At 40.0% G+C, this 15,308-nt stretch overlaps 2 protein-coding genes across 4 annotated transcripts; both read right to left on the bottom strand.

Moving 5' to 3' along the window:
- Positions 1-4,374: 4,374 nt before the first annotated feature.
- On the bottom strand, positions 4,375-7,001 carry LOC142970385 (acidic mammalian chitinase-like). Of its 2 annotated transcripts, none has more exons than XM_076110581.1 (11): positions 6,953-7,001; positions 6,777-6,806; positions 6,478-6,679; positions 6,299-6,355; positions 6,044-6,209; positions 5,638-5,762; positions 5,436-5,559; positions 5,169-5,351; positions 4,934-5,053; positions 4,700-4,838; positions 4,375-4,616 (listed from the first exon to the last, which is right to left on the bottom strand). In XM_076110581.1, the coding sequence occupies exons 1-11, from the start codon at positions 6,975-6,977 to the stop codon at positions 4,375-4,377; spliced, it is 1,413 nt and encodes a 470-aa protein (XP_075966696.1). In that variant the 5' UTR covers positions 6,978-7,001. The 2 variants fall into 2 exon arrangements, with proteins under 2 accessions (XP_075966696.1, XP_075966695.1); XM_076110580.1 differs by having other exon boundaries at positions 4,375-4,622; positions 4,694-4,838; positions 6,953-6,977.
- Positions 7,002-12,097: 5,096 nt separating this feature from the next.
- Positions 12,098-14,726, bottom strand: LOC142970383 (acidic mammalian chitinase-like). 2 transcript variants are annotated; one of them, XM_076110577.1, is made up of 11 exons: positions 14,678-14,726; positions 14,502-14,531; positions 14,203-14,404; positions 14,024-14,080; positions 13,769-13,934; positions 13,363-13,487; positions 13,161-13,284; positions 12,894-13,076; positions 12,657-12,776; positions 12,423-12,561; positions 12,098-12,339 (listed from the first exon to the last, which is right to left on the bottom strand). In XM_076110577.1, exons 1-11 carry the CDS (start codon positions 14,700-14,702, stop codon positions 12,098-12,100), a joined length of 1,413 nt encoding a protein of 470 aa, XP_075966692.1. In that variant the 5' UTR covers positions 14,703-14,726. The 2 variants fall into 2 exon arrangements, with proteins under 2 accessions (XP_075966692.1, XP_075966691.1); XM_076110576.1 differs by having other exon boundaries at positions 12,098-12,345; positions 12,417-12,561; positions 14,678-14,702.
- Positions 14,727-15,308: the final 582 nt, after the last annotated feature.

Consider the following 15,308-nt stretch of genomic DNA (forward strand, 5'->3'; position numbering starts at 1 on the left):
TCATTGAATAAGTGCAAACCTTGACTTGCTGCTGGTGCCTAACGAAAAGTTAGAGTATCATCAAAATCAATACAATTCATCATCTAAGAACCAAGAACATATAGCATGAATGTCTGCACAACATTTATTGGCAATCCTTCCAGGAGTTGTTAAGCTATTTCCGTCTGGACATTTTATTTTCATGCATTACAGGAGGGAACCGTTTCATTAAAGACATTGAGATGATGAGTGGAAAGAAGAGCTTGTACTTCTGGCTGTGGTGGAGAGCATGTTGGCTCTTGATCATCCCCTGCATCCTATGAGTACAACCTCTCTTTTGTTCTTTATCCTTTATATTGTACTTTAGACTTTAACAGACACCTATTGTTACTTTAAACTCCCACATCACAAGGTACCTTTTGTAGGATCTACTGTATACCGATGTAGGCCTGTATGTTTTAGTTTGTTTTGTAGTACCGGTAATCTGGAACTTTATTTTAAGTAGAAGTACAAGATTTACTTTGAAAATGTAGTGTAATACAATAACTGCCATTGCTGCAGTGGGAATAACAGAGGAAGACAGAACAGCGCACTCTAGAATCCTGTAGTGGAACTGGTGACATGCTTCACATGCATCTTTAAATAGACTATCTGGTTTATACTGTAACGGTCTGTGCTATCGTTTTTTCTCTCTTTTGTCTCTCTTTGTAAAACAAGTTGTAACTATTGTTTTGCAAAGTGCTCCATAAAATGATTTTATTTACTTAATAACGTCTGTCGTCAATTGGAGAAATATGCTGTAATCAGAGACATGGGCAGAGATTCAGATGCTCATCACTAACATAACACACATGGGATCTTAGCAAATTCAGCAAAACCAATTGCTGAATGCAAATTACATGGACTATTTTGTAATTAGTAACGTAATCCAGTTGATTACAAATTTCTTTGTCTAACCTGAATACTTTTGGCTTCAAAAACAAACAGTGAAAATATTGCAACTGATACTAAAGACAATAGACGCAGCCACAACAAATTGAGTTCTACACATTTTCTCTTTAAATATCTCAAAACATTTTCAATGCAAATAAAATACATTTTGCATATTCAGTATTTACAATTGGTCAAATCAAATTACCCTTATAACAACAACACTGGCACAAACTACAGGTATACTGTGTAATGTAGTCTATGTTGCTGTTGTCTTTTAATCAATGTCCACATTGAGGACTTTGCTCTTGTAACACTTACTCAAAATGTTCATCTTCCATTTTCAATGTAAATAAAAAGGAATAAAACTCCATTATCCATAAATCATCATTAAAAAGCTAATAAGTCACCATTAACAAAACTGGCAACCTGAGAGGAGTAACTTACTTTGATGTGCAGTAAAATATATTTGCTTTAGAATTGGTCAAATCAAACTACCCTTACAAAAACATGCTGACAGAAACGTATATTTTAAAGATGAAAGGAAAATGTAATAAATGAATCCTTGACAGTGTAATTATGAATCGATTGCACATTTTTTCAAATGTAATCTGGGCTGATTACAGTTACTTATTCTTTTGTAATCTGATTAAGTAATCTTGATTACATGTAATCTGTTACTATCCAACCCTGAATAGATGTTATGTTCACCAATACTATGATATAATATGTTCTTTGATGTTAAGGTGATGCTGGTTTGGTCTTTCATAACCTTAATGCCCCCCACCTATGGAATGATCCAGTACCCAGACTGGGGCTTGGCTCTGGACTGGTGTATGATTGGGTTCATCCTAATCTGGATCCCTGTCGTCGCTGTGTATAAAATGACACAGGAAAGCCCCTGGACGGTGTGCATGTTGTCTTGTATAATACAGGAAGCATTTAAGGCAGGCTGAGATTTTCTTCTGTTCATTTCAGGCAGTAGTGTGCACCCATTATTCCTAATAGTACAATATACTTTCTACAGCGTCTGAAGTCATTGTGTTCTCCCTCTGAGGAATGGCATCCCTACCTGGACATCCATGGAGGTGAACGCTACTCACAAGAACGCTGTGACAGAGTAAGAGCAGTGTCAACAAACGATAAGCAAATGTAAATGTGTATTCAGTTCTGAAGGATATACTGATACGTTACATACGCGACACCCATTATGTCAGTGATTTAGAGGGAACACATACAGCTTCTGGCTTACATGTGCTTTGAATGTGCTCACACGTATGTCTGTTCAACCAGTCATCTTAAGTCAAAGCTTAGCTCCCACATACAGTTCAATCATGTGCACATGAAAAAACAGACAGACTGACACATTACTTTAATTTGGAGCTGCCTCCTCACAGTTTTGCTGCCATCGGTGAATTTAAGGTTCACTTACTATTTTTAACCACTGCTGTGTAGGTTTGTGTTTAGTTTCTTGTCTTTCTTTTTCTATGGGTTTCAGGGCATCTACCTCATCATTATCATACCTAATGGCTAATTTCAGCTTTTAGGCACTAACTGTTTATGGCTTGAAGATTGAAATGCTTAAAAGTCAGCCACGTAGACCTGAATGCTGTTAAATATATTTCAATCAGGAGAGACTTGTTTTATAATTTAACAATGATTTATTATACAAGCGTCAAATATGAAAAGTGCAAAGTCTTTGGCGATTGGACTCCATCCTGAAGTACTATCACCGAGGGTAGGGATACTGAGGTCCAACAGGCCTAATCCCCCCTGGAGTCCAGACACTGGTGGTGGTGGTGAAAGGAGTTGTTGCCATCTGATGATGAATCAGGAGCCTGACTGTGATGCTGACTGGAGGCGACTGGGGTGGAGGCGGGTCGCATCTGCTTAATGCTGAAATGATAACTGGCAGCAGCAGAGAGGAGAACGCTTTAATGTTTGACAGCAACGATCTGATTGGCTGAAGGAAACTGTGTGACGAATCTGGTTGGTTACTTAAAAGTGCACACCCCCAATCAGCTGATAGAGTAATTACAAGGAGAGGAGAGACAGAGATTACGAGTGAATGTCTTCCTGACTGAACTTGCGCTTGAGCTACATTTGGCCAATGTACCTTCATCAAATGTCTTTCATTGTTTGTAGACTGTAAGTTAACATTGTTCATTGTCGTTTGCTTTTAAACTCTTCTGCTGATAGTACAAACCTTTGTGTGCCAAAGGACTCCTCTTGTTATTCTGTCAAGAGCGCCATCTGGTGACCATCTAGCAAAATTCAAGAGCCTAAACCTTGAATTATTTTCATAACAGATCTTATTCATGAAATTAGTTTAATTATGTTTCCTTGTCCCTTTAAATATACATTTCTTATTCCTTAGCTTATCATGTTTATCTGTGAATCTCTGAAACTAATTTGGCTTTGCCTTGTAAAACATGATGGCAATTTCATGCCCCTAAAAATCAGATGTATTACTGTTTTAACCCTGCAAACAAAAACAGATACATCTTGCATCACTAAGAAAATCATAATTTAGCAGAAGTTCTGTAAAAAAAAATGTAAACTCTTAAAATTCTAGAAGACCAAAATGTCCCTGTGTCTGCAGAATTCCTTCATTTGTGATCAAGATAGAAAATCAAGCAAGTGAATTATATCATTTCCCAAACAAATAATCTACATCATTGATGACCTATTCCTTATTGCATGCTGCTTGCATAATTGTAAACCTGGTTTTGTGTCCTTTGTTTTGGAATAAGTTACAGAAAGCTGAATGAAGCTGCTGGTGCTTACACTGTTTTGATAACTGTCACTGTGATAATGACCTCCAGTATGTGAGAGTATGAAAAAACATTCCTCCTACTTTTAAACTGTAATCATCTGCTAACGTGTAACAAACTCATCAACAGTTGTTTTTGTTTTTTACTTCTATGAAACAATACCAACTCAGAATTATTCAGAGTAAAGTAAATGCATGTGTTACTGAAATGCCAGTTATCATATCTGTGTAATTTGAGTTTGATAGAAGTAAAACCAGAATCTAAAATATTTCTAAATGTTGCTCAAAAAATAGCTTATTTGATTATCTATGAGTGTATGGATGGAGATAAATTCATTGTTTTTCACATTTTTTATGTTTAGTTATGTGTTGACATATGTGAAAAAAATAGAATAGAAGTAGAACAGACATTCCCATTCAAATGAACACAGCAGGATGTTCAGAGCGGCGGCCATTTTATGTGTACCATTGCCATTTCAACCGTTGCAAGCCAACTTCCATACAAACTGACTTACAGCAAGTCACAGACCCACTGAAGACACAAAACCATTGGAGATCTGAAATTGCTTTAAATGTGATATTTATTTAGGTAGGAACAGAGACAGGTGTTACAGAGCTGTTCTTGAATGGGCCTTAGTTGGATGGTCTTATGTTACATGATAGTTGACCCAGCTCCGAACTTAAGAACTTGTTTAAGGCCAGTTGCAGCACTTGCAGCTATCATCGAACACCAGGCCGACAGCACAGTGCTTGATGTAGGTTTTTCCCTGGTTGCACTCATAGAAGTTGTTCTTGTTGGTTGGATCAGGGAAGAGTCCGTCAGACTTGTCAGCGCAGAAGCCAGATCCTGTGCTGCCACCGCCGCTGCCGCCACCGTCAGGCTGGGGCACAGAGGGTATGACTGGAGGCAGGGGGCCAGGACCAGAAGTGCAGGCTGGGGAGAGACATTGAATCATTTAATAGATAGAAACAGCATTATTTCTGTTTATTACCAGAGGTTATGTGTGTTATGCGTACAACCTCCAGTTCCCAGTCCGCTCTTGATGGTGTTGATCAGGGGGTATTTTCCCTGGCCACAGAAAGTGCCACTGAAGTCGTCCAGATCCAAAGTCCACACCATGGCTCCACCGAAACCGCTCTGCTTCAACCACTGAATCTGTAGAGCGAAAAAGAGGTGAAATCGAGTGTTAAATAACCTTAACACATAATTGTTTTTTGACAGGAATAATAATACTGTATACAACTTCATACCTTAGCCTGGAAGCTCTTAACATTGTCATATCCGACCCAGGTTCCCTGATTGTAGGCATATGGCACATACTGTGCAGCGTCCCAAGCCTGAGTGGCTCCTTGCTTCAGGAAAGTGCAGATCTGATTGAGGGGGGGGATTTAAAGTTAGAGATCTACACAATACATTCATACATAATATGTTATACTGTTTTATAATGTATGCATGCACACACTGATTCAGAAAAAAAGGACAAACCTCATAGTAGGCCCAGAAGCCAGTCTGACGGGTGATAGGTCCAGCAGCTCCGGGTCCACTAGCAGGAGCTCCCACAGCAGTGTTAGAGGAAGCCAGGAGGAAGGTGTGGCCGTAGGTGGCGAAACCAACCAGCAGTTTCTCAGCTGGGGCACCATTGCTCTTCCAGTAGTTCATAGCATAGTCCTACATATGAGAGAGTACAGGCCAGTGTGAGCATCGGTTACGTTGTTTAATCGTTATTCATTTACAGCAGGAGCCCTCACTCACCACATTGAAGTAGATCATGGAGCCCTGGTCAGCGGGGCTCTTGTACAGAGGGCTGTTCTGTCCGACATTGTGCTCCCAAGAACCGTGGAAGTCGTAGGACATGACGTGGATGTAGTCAAGCACACTGGTGAACAAGACATGATGAGGGTTGAATGTTTAGTCATGGCTGTCTTCTACACAACGTGTCTGCTCATGTACTTACGCTCCAATCTGGGCAATCTGGTATCCAGAGTCGATGGTTCCCTTTCCAGCAGCGACTGCAGCAGTCAGCATCAGACGGGGACGGCCGGTCTTCTTGCCCTCAGCCTCAAAGGCGCTCATCAACTCCTACAAGGAGAGAAACAGTTACAGTTGCTGTACGATTGCATTTTTTCGAAAACTGAGAAGGTTTTGTAGATTTCACTTACATTTCAATTGCATCTGATTACTATATTTTCAACATATAACTTAATAGAAAGTGATGAAATCTTCTGGATAGATTTTGTGGCCAAACCCCTAACAAGTTGAAACCTATATACAGTGTTTAACCACAGTAATGCTGGCTTATATACGACCACCTACAACATGACTTTGTCTATAGCCAGAAATTGAATAGCAATATGACCGACCTGGACCAAGACGGTGAAGCGCTCCTTATCCTGAGGTGGGGAGCCACGAGTGCTAGGGTACTCCCAGTCGAGATCCAGACCATCAAACTGGTACTGACGCAGGAACGTGATCACGCTGGTGATGAAGGTCCGACGGTTGGCAGCAGAGGAAACCATAGTTGTGAACCTGGAGACAGGAAGACAGTCAGAGAGCTTCTATGTGTGCAACGAGTTCCTGTTGGTGAGAGTATTGATCCTCATGTCATTACGACTTACTTCTGAGTACCAAAGTTCCATCCCCCGATGGCCAGCAGAGTCTTCAGGTTGCTGTTCCTGCAAGCAGCAACAACATCTACTTTAACCTCTCACACTTAATCTGTGTGTGTGCATAAATGATGTATTAATGTGTGTTTTCATGTGTGCCGGAGTCACACTATGAATATGTGTGTACTGACTGGTTCTTCAGGGCCTGGAACTGTCCGTAGTGTTTCTCATCGTTCCACTCGTAGGTCTTGATCATGTTGCCATCCATTCCAGCAAAGGCATAGATGAGGTGGTCACAGAGACATGGGTCAACGTCGGTGGGGAAATACTTGCCTGCTCCAGGACGGTACTGTGCCCAGTTAGTGAAATAACAGGAGAGGATGTAGGATGATCCTGCAACATATAGAACAATTGCTCTTACGTTATGTCACAAACTTAGATACGTCTACACATATCACACCAACACTGAATGCATGAAGGATATAGTTACCTAGCTGCACATGCAGCAGGAGAGCCAGTCCTGCAGAGCGAGGAGACAGAATTAGAGAAGTTAAGGAGGAGGCAGGTTCAGTATTAATGAGAAACAATCTGCATTATGCACAAGATGAAACTAACTTAAAATGTGCAAAGTTTTCAAAGTTTCTATGAGCAAGAAGCTCAGCTTACCGACGCAGATGAGTAGCTTGCCCATGTTGCTTCTGTACAACGAACTGAGGACCAGCAGACTCTTTTATACTCCTGGGTTCCTCCACATATCAGCATTATCTGTAACATTTGTTTGATATGGTTTGCCTATTAACCAAAATACAAAAGTCAAACCCATTCATTCGTTTCGGCCAAGAGCAGAGTGGAAAGCACTGATAACCTTCAAGTGCCTTTTGATAATGATATGATGCGACTAAATTAAACATGTTCAAGGTTATTTTTGTTGGCCAAAAAGCGCAGGACACTCCAAAAGCATTTTAATTTAAGTTTTTTAAGTTTACACTTTGCTTCATATTTCCTCCAAGCTTTTCAGTATTGTGAATACATCAATGGTTTATGAGTAGTTATAGTATCTATAAATGACCAAAATAGTTATTAGACACTAGACAGCATAACTTGTGTTCCATTTTCCGTTTACATAAATTGTTTGATACTGATGTTTACTCAGTTGTCCTTAAGTACTTTGCTACATGCCGTATCAGCTTTAGACATGCTCACATCAGCACGCTAACATGGTCAAAAAGACGACGCTTTCCATGTTCACCAATTTAGTTTAGCATGCTCGTGTGCTAACATTTGCTAATTAGCACTAAACACATAGTACAACTGAGGCTGAGGTCAGTAGTTTTGAAGGAATTTGGTCATAAACCAAAGTGTTGGATAATGATGAATGAAACCATGAATGTCTCTACAAAGTGATCTGCCAATCCTTCAAGTAGATGTTGATATATTTCATTGAATAAGTGCAAACCTTGACTTGCTGCTGGTGCCTAACGAAAAGTTAGAGTATCATCAAAATCAATACAATTCATCATCTAAGAACCAAGAACATATAGCATGAATGTCTGCACAACATTTATTGGCAATCCTTCCAGGAGTTGTTAAGCTATTTCCGTCTGGACATTTTATTTTCATGCATTACAGGAGGGAACCGTTTCATTAAAGACATTGAGATGATGAGTGGAAAGAAGAGCTTGTACTTCTGGCTGTGGTGGAGAGCATGTTGGCTCTTGATCATCCCCTGCATCCTATGAGTACAACCTCTCTTTTGTTCTTTATCCTTTATATTGTACTTTAGACTTTAACAGACACCTATTGTTACTTTAAACTCCCACATCACAAGGTACCTTTTGTAGGATCTACTGTATACCGATGTAGGCCTGTATGTTTTAGTTTGTTTTGTAGTACCGGTAATCTGGAACTTTATTTTAAGTAGAAGTACAAGATTTACTTTGAAAATGTAGTGTAATACAATAACTGCCATTGCTGCAGTGGGAATAACAGAGGAAGACAGAACAGCGCACTCTAGAATCCTGTAGTGGAACTGGTGACATGCTTCACATGCATCTTTAAATAGACTATCTGGTTTATACTGTAACGGTCTGTGCTATCGTTTTTTCTCTCTTTTGTCTCTCTTTGTAAAACAAGTTGTAACTATTGTTTTGCAAAGTGCTCCATAAAATGATTTTATTTACTTAATAACGTCTGTCGTCAATTGGAGAAATATGCTGTAATCAGAGACATGGGCAGAGATTCAGATGCTCATCACTAACATAACACACATGGGATCTTAGCAAATTCAGCAAAACCAATTGCTGAATGCAAATTACATGGACTATTTTGTAATTAGTAACGTAATCCAGTTGATTACAAATTTCTTTGTCTAACCTGAATACTTTTGGCTTCAAAAACAAACAGTGAAAATATTGCAACTGATACTAAAGACAATAGACGCAGCCACAACAAATTGAGTTCTACACATTTTCTCTTTAAATATCTCAAAACATTTTCAATGCAAATAAAATACATTTTGCATATTCAGTATTTACAATTGGTCAAATCAAATTACCCTTATAACAACAACACTGGCACAAACTACAGGTATACTGTGTAATGTAGTCTATGTTGCTGTTGTCTTTTAATCAATGTCCACATTGAGGACTTTGCTCTTGTAACACTTACTCAAAATGTTCATCTTCCATTTTCAATGTAAATAAAAAGGAATAAAACTCCATTATCCATAAATCATCATTAAAAAGCTAATAAGTCACCATTAACAAAACTGGCAACCTGAGAGGAGTAACTTACTTTGATGTGCAGTAAAATATATTTGCTTTAGAATTGGTCAAATCAAACTACCCTTACAAAAACATGCTGACAGAAACGTATATTTTAAAGATGAAAGGAAAATGTAATAAATGAATCCTTGACAGTGTAATTATGAATCGATTGCACATTTTTTCAAATGTAATCTGGGCTGATTACAGTTACTTATTCTTTTGTAATCTGATTAAGTAATCTTGATTACATGTAATCTGTTACTATCCAACCCTGAATAGATGTTATGTTCACCAATACTATGATATAATATGTTCTTTGATGTTAAGGTGATGCTGGTTTGGTCTTTCATAACCTTAATGCCCCCCACCTATGGAATGATCCAGTACCCAGACTGGGGCTTGGCTCTGGACTGGTGTATGATTGGGTTCATCCTAATCTGGATCCCTGTCGTCGCTGTGTATAAAATGACACAGGAAAGCCCCTGGACGGTGTGCATGTTGTCTTGTATAATACAGGAAGCATTTAAGGCAGGCTGAGATTTTCTTCTGTTCATTTCAGGCAGTAGTGTGCACCCATTATTCCTAATAGTACAATATACTTTCTACAGCGTCTGAAGTCATTGTGTTCTCCCTCTGAGGAATGGCATCCCTACCTGGACATCCATGGAGGTGAACGCTACTCACAAGAACGCTGTGACAGAGTAAGAGCAGTGTCAACAAACGATAAGCAAATGTAAATGTGTATTCAGTTCTGAAGGATATACTGATACGTTACATACGCGACACCCATTATGTCAGTGATTTAGAGGGAACACATACAGCTTCTGGCTTACATGTGCTTTGAATGTGCTCACACGTATGTCTGTTCAACCAGTCATCTTAAGTCAAAGCTTAGCTCCCACATACAGTTCAATCATGTGCACATGAAAAAACAGACAGACTGACACATTACTTTAATTTGGAGCTGCCTCCTCACAGTTTTGCTGCCATCGGTGAATTTAAGGTTCACTTACTATTTTTAACCACTGCTGTGTAGGTTTGTGTTTAGTTTCTTGTCTTTCTTTTTCTATGGGTTTCAGGGCATCTACCTCATCATTATCATACCTAATGGCTAATTTCAGCTTTTAGGCACTAACTGTTTATGGCTTGAAGATTGAAATGCTTAAAAGTCAGCCACGTAGACCTGAATGCTGTTAAATATATTTCAATCAGGAGAGACTTGTTTTATAATTTAACAATGATTTATTATACAAGCGTCAAATATGAAAAGTGCAAAGTCTTTGGCGATTGGACTCCATCCTGAAGTACTATCACCGAGGGTAGGGATACTGAGGTCCAACAGGCCTAATCCCCCCTGGAGTCCAGACACTGGTGGTGGTGGTGAAAGGAGTTGTTGCCATCTGATGATGAATCAGGAGCCTGACTGTGATGCTGACTGGAGGCGACTGGGGTGGAGGCGGGTCGCATCTGCTTAATGCTGAAATGATAACTGGCAGCAGCAGAGAGGAGAACGCTTTAATGTTTGACAGCAACGATCTGATTGGCTGAAGGAAACTGTGTGACGAATCTGGTTGGTTACTTAAAAGTGCACACCCCCAATCAGCTGATAGAGTAATTACAAGGAGAGGAGAGACAGAGATTACGAGTGAATGTCTTCCTGACTGAACTTGCGCTTGAGCTACATTTGGCCAATGTACCTTCATCAAATGTCTTTCATTGTTTGTAGACTGTAAGTTAACATTGTTCATTGTCGTTTGCTTTTAAACTCTTCTGCTGATAGTACAAACCTTTGTGTGCCAAAGGACTCCTCTTGTTATTCTGTCAAGAGCGCCATCTGGTGACCATCTAGCAAAATTCAAGAGCCTAAACCTTGAATTATTTTCATAACAGATCTTATTCATGAAATTAGTTTAATTATGTTTCCTTGTCCCTTTAAATATACATTTCTTATTCCTTAGCTTATCATGTTTATCTGTGAATCTCTGAAACTAATTTGGCTTTGCCTTGTAAAACATGATGGCAATTTCATGCCCCTAAAAATCAGATGTATTACTGTTTTAACCCTGCAAACAAAAACAGATACATCTTGCATCACTAAGAAAATCATAATTTAGCAGAAGTTCTGTAAAAAAAAATGTAAACTCTTAAAATTCTAGAAGACCAAAATGTCCCTGTGTCTGCAGAATTCCTTCATTTGTGATCAAGATAGAAAATCAAGCAAGTGAATTATATCATTTCCCAAACAAATAATCTACATCATTGATGACCTATTCCTTATTGCATGCTGCTTGCATAATTGTAAACCTGGTTTTGTGTCCTTTGTTTTGGAATAAGTTACAGAAAGCTGAATGAAGCTGCTGGTGCTTACACTGTTTTGATAACTGTCACTGTGATAATGACCTCCAGTATGTGAGAGTATGAAAAAACATTCCTCCTACTTTTAAACTGTAATCATCTGCTAACGTGTAACAAACTCATCAACAGTTGTTTTTGTTTTTTACTTCTATGAAACAATACCAACTCAGAATTATTCAGAGTAAAGTAAATGCATGTGTTACTGAAATGCCAGTTATCATATCTGTGTAATTTGAGTTTGATAGAAGTAAAACCAGAATCTAAAATATTTCTAAATGTTGCTCAAAAAATAGCTTATTTGATTATCTATGAGTGTATGGATGGAGATAAATTCATTGTTTTTCACATTTTTTATGTTTAGTTATGTGTTGACATATGTGAAAAAAATAGAATAGAAGTAGAACAGACATTCCCATTCAAATGAACACAGCAGGATGTTCAGAGCGGCGGCCATTTTATGTGTACCATTGCCATTTCAACCGTTGCAAGCCAACTTCCATACAAACTGACTTACAGCAAGTCACAGACCCACTGAAGACACAAAACCATTGGAGATCTGAAATTGCTTTAAATGTGATATTTATTTAGGTAGGAACAGAGACAGGTGTTACAGAGCTGTTCTTGAATGGGCCTTAGTTGGATGGTCTTATGTTACATGATAGTTGACCCAGCTCCGAACTTAAGAACTTGTTTAAGGCCAGTTGCAGCACTTGCAGCTATCATCGAACACCAGGCCGACAGCACAGTGCTTGATGTAGGTTTTTCCCTGGTTGCACTCATAGAAGTTGTTCTTGTTGGTTGGATCAGGGAAGAGTCCGTCAGACTTGTCAGCGCAGAAGCCAGATCCTGTGCTGCCACCGCCGCTGCCGCCACCGTCAGGCTGGGGCACAGAGGGTATGACTGGAGGCAGGGGGCCAGGACCAGAAGTGCAGGCTGGGGAGAGACATTGAATCATTTAATAGATAGAAACAGCATTATTTCTGTTTATTACCAGAGGTTATGTGTGTTATGCGTACAACCTCCAGTTCCCAGTCCGCTCTTGATGGTGTTGATCAGGGGGTATTTTCCCTGGCCACAGAAAGTGCCACTGAAGTCGTCCAGATCCAAAGTCCACACCATGGCTCCACCGAAACCGCTCTGCTTCAACCACTGAATCTGTAGAGCGAAAAAGAGGTGAAATCGAGTGTTAAATAACCTTAACACATAATTGTTTTTTGACAGGAATAATAATACTGTATACAACTTCATACCTTAGCCTGGAAGCTCTTAACATTGTCATATCCGACCCAGGTTCCCTGATTGTAGGCATATGGCACATACTGTGCGGCGTCCCAAGCCTGAGTGGCTCCTTGCTTCAGGAAAGTGCAGATCTGATAGAGGGGGGGGGGATTTAAAGTTAGAGATCTACACAATACATTCATACATAATATGTTATACTGTTTTATAATGTATGCATGCACACACTGATTCAGAAAAAAAGGACAAACCTCATAGTAGGCCCAGAAGCCAGTCTGACGGGTGAAAGGTCCAGCAGCTCCGGGTCCACTAGCAGGAGCTCCCACAGCAGTGTTAGAGGAAGCCAGGAGGAAGGTGTGGCCGTAGGTGGCGAAACCAACCAGCAGTTTCTCAGCTGGGGCACCATTGCTCTTCCAGTAGTTCATAGCATAGTCCTACATATGAGAGAGTACAGGCCAGTGTGAGCATCGGTTACGTTGTTTAATCGTTATTCATTTACAGCAGGAGCCCTCACTCACCACATTGAAGTAGATCATGGAGCCCTGGTCAGCGGGGCTCTTGTACAGAGGGCTGTTCTGTCCGACATTGTGCTCCCAAGAACCGTGGAAGTCGTAGGACATGACGTGGATGTAGTCAAGCACACTGGTGAACAAGACATGATGAGGGTTGAATGTTTAGTCATGGCTGTCTTCTACACAACGTGTCTGCTCATGTACTTACGCTCCAATCTGGGCAATCTGGTATCCAGAGTCGATGGTTCCCTTTCCAGCAGCGACTGCAGCAGTCAGCATCAGACGGGGACGGCCGGTCTTCTTGCCCTCAGCCTCAAAGGCGCTCATCAACTCCTACAAGGAGAGAAACAGTTACAGTTGCTGTACGATTGCATTTTTTCTAAAACTGAGAAGGTTTTGTAGATTTCACTTACATTTCAATTGCATTTGATTACTATATTTTCAACATATAACTTAATAGAAAGTGATGAAATCTTCTGGATAGATTTTGTGGCCAAACCCCTAACAAGTTGAAACCTATATACAGTGTTTAACCACAGTAATGCTGGCTTATATACGACCACCTACAACATGACTTTGTCTATAGCCAGAAATTGAATAGCAATATGACCGACCTGGACCAAGACGGTGAAGCGCTCCTTATCCTGAGGTGGGGAGCCACGAGTGCTAGGGTACTCCCAGTCGAGATCCAGACCATCAAACTGGTACTGACGCAGGAACGTGATCACGCTGGTGATGAAGGTCCGACGGTTGGCAGCAGAGGAAACCATAGTTGTGAACCTGGAGACAGGAAGACAGTCAGAGAGCTTCTATGTGTGCAACGAGTTCCTGTTGGTGAGAGTATTGATCCTCATGTCATTACGACTTACTTCTGAGTACCAAAGTTCCATCCCCCGATGGCCAGCAGAGTCTTCAGGTTGCTGTTCCTGCAAGCAGCAACAACATCTACTTTAACCTCTCACACTTAATCTGTGTGTGTGCATAAATGATGTATTATTGTGTGTTTTCATGTGTGCCGGAGTCACACTATGAATATGTGTGTACTGACTGGTTCTTCAGGGCCTGGAACTGTCCGTAGTGTTTCTCATCGTTCCACTCGTAGGTCTTGATCATGTTGCCATCCATTCCAGCAAAGGCATAGATGAGGTGGTCACAGAGACATGGGTCAACGTCGGTGGGGAAATACTTGCCTGCTCCAGGACGGTACTGTGCCCAGTTAGTGAAATAACAGGAGAGGATGTAGGATGATCCTGCAACATATAGAACAATTGCTCTTACGTTATGTCACAAACTTAGATACGTCTACACATATCACACCAACACTGAATGCATGAAGGATATAGTTACCTAGCTGCACATGCAGCAGGAGAGCCAGTCCTGCAGAGCGAGGAGACAGAATTAGAGAAGTTAAGGAGGAGGCAGGTTCAGTATTAATGAGAAACAATCTGCATTATGCACAAGATGAAACTAACTTAAAATGTGCAAAGTTTTCAAAGTTTCTATGAGCAAGAAGCTCAGCTTACCGACGCAGATGAGTAGCTTGCCCATGTTGCTTCTGTACAACGAACTGAGGACCAGCAGACTCTTTTATACTCCTGGGTTCCTCCACATATCAGCATTATCTGTAACATTTGTTTGATATGGTTTGCCTATTAACCAAAATTCAAAAGTCAAACCCATTCATTCGTTTTGGCCAAGAGCAGAGTGGAAAGCACTGATAACCTTCAAGTGCCTTTTGATAATGATATGATGCGATTAAATTAAACATGTTCAAGGTTATTTTTGTTGGCCAAAAAGCGCAGGACACTCCAAAAGCATTTTAATTTCAGTTTTTTAAGTTTACACTTTGCTTCATATTTCCTCCAAGCTTTTCAGTATTGTGAATACATCAATGGTTTATGAATATTTCTAGTATCTAAAAATGACCAAAATAGTTATTAGACACTAGACAGCATAACTTGTGTTCCATTTTCTGTTTACATAAATTGTTTGATACTGATGTTTACTCAGTTGTCCTTAAGTACTTTGCTACATGCCATATCAGCTTTAGATATGATTTAATAACAGTTAACACTGTTAGTTCATCACTTGAAATGAACTGTGCTGTTTGTCATACTGAAATGAGGCTTTTTGTCATTTGCTGTCCTTCAATGT

This window comes from Anarhichas minor, unplaced genomic scaffold (assembly GCF_050575085.1).
Source record: "Anarhichas minor isolate MPS153535 unplaced genomic scaffold, ASM5057508v1 ptg000043l, whole genome shotgun sequence".
NCBI classification, from domain to species: Eukaryota; Metazoa; Chordata; class Actinopteri; order Perciformes; family Anarhichadidae; genus Anarhichas; species Anarhichas minor.

Bases quoted from the DNA above. Each gene is read 5' to 3' on its own strand.
- LOC142970383 (XM_076110576.1), bottom strand. From the start codon at position 14,702: ATGGGCAAGCTACTCATCTGCGTCG. The intron at 12,562-12,656 runs GTATGAAGTTGT...TTCGCTCTACAG, and splicing joins TTAAGAGCTTCCAGGCTAAG to ATTCAGTGGTTGAAGCAGAG. The intron at 12,346-12,416 runs ATAACACACATA...TTCAATGTCTCT, and splicing joins GGGAACTGGAGGTTGTACGC to CCCCAGCCTGCACTTCTGGT.
- LOC142970385 (XM_076110580.1), bottom strand. From the start codon at position 6,977: ATGGGCAAGCTACTCATCTGCGTCG. The intron at 6,680-6,776 runs GTAACTATATCC...TATATGTTGCAG, and splicing joins CCTGCTGCATGTGCAGCTAG to GATCATCCTACATCCTCTCC. The intron at 6,210-6,298 runs GTAAGTCGTAAT...TCCTGTCTCCAG, and splicing joins TGGAACTTTGGTACTCAGAA to GTTCACAACTATGGTTTCCT.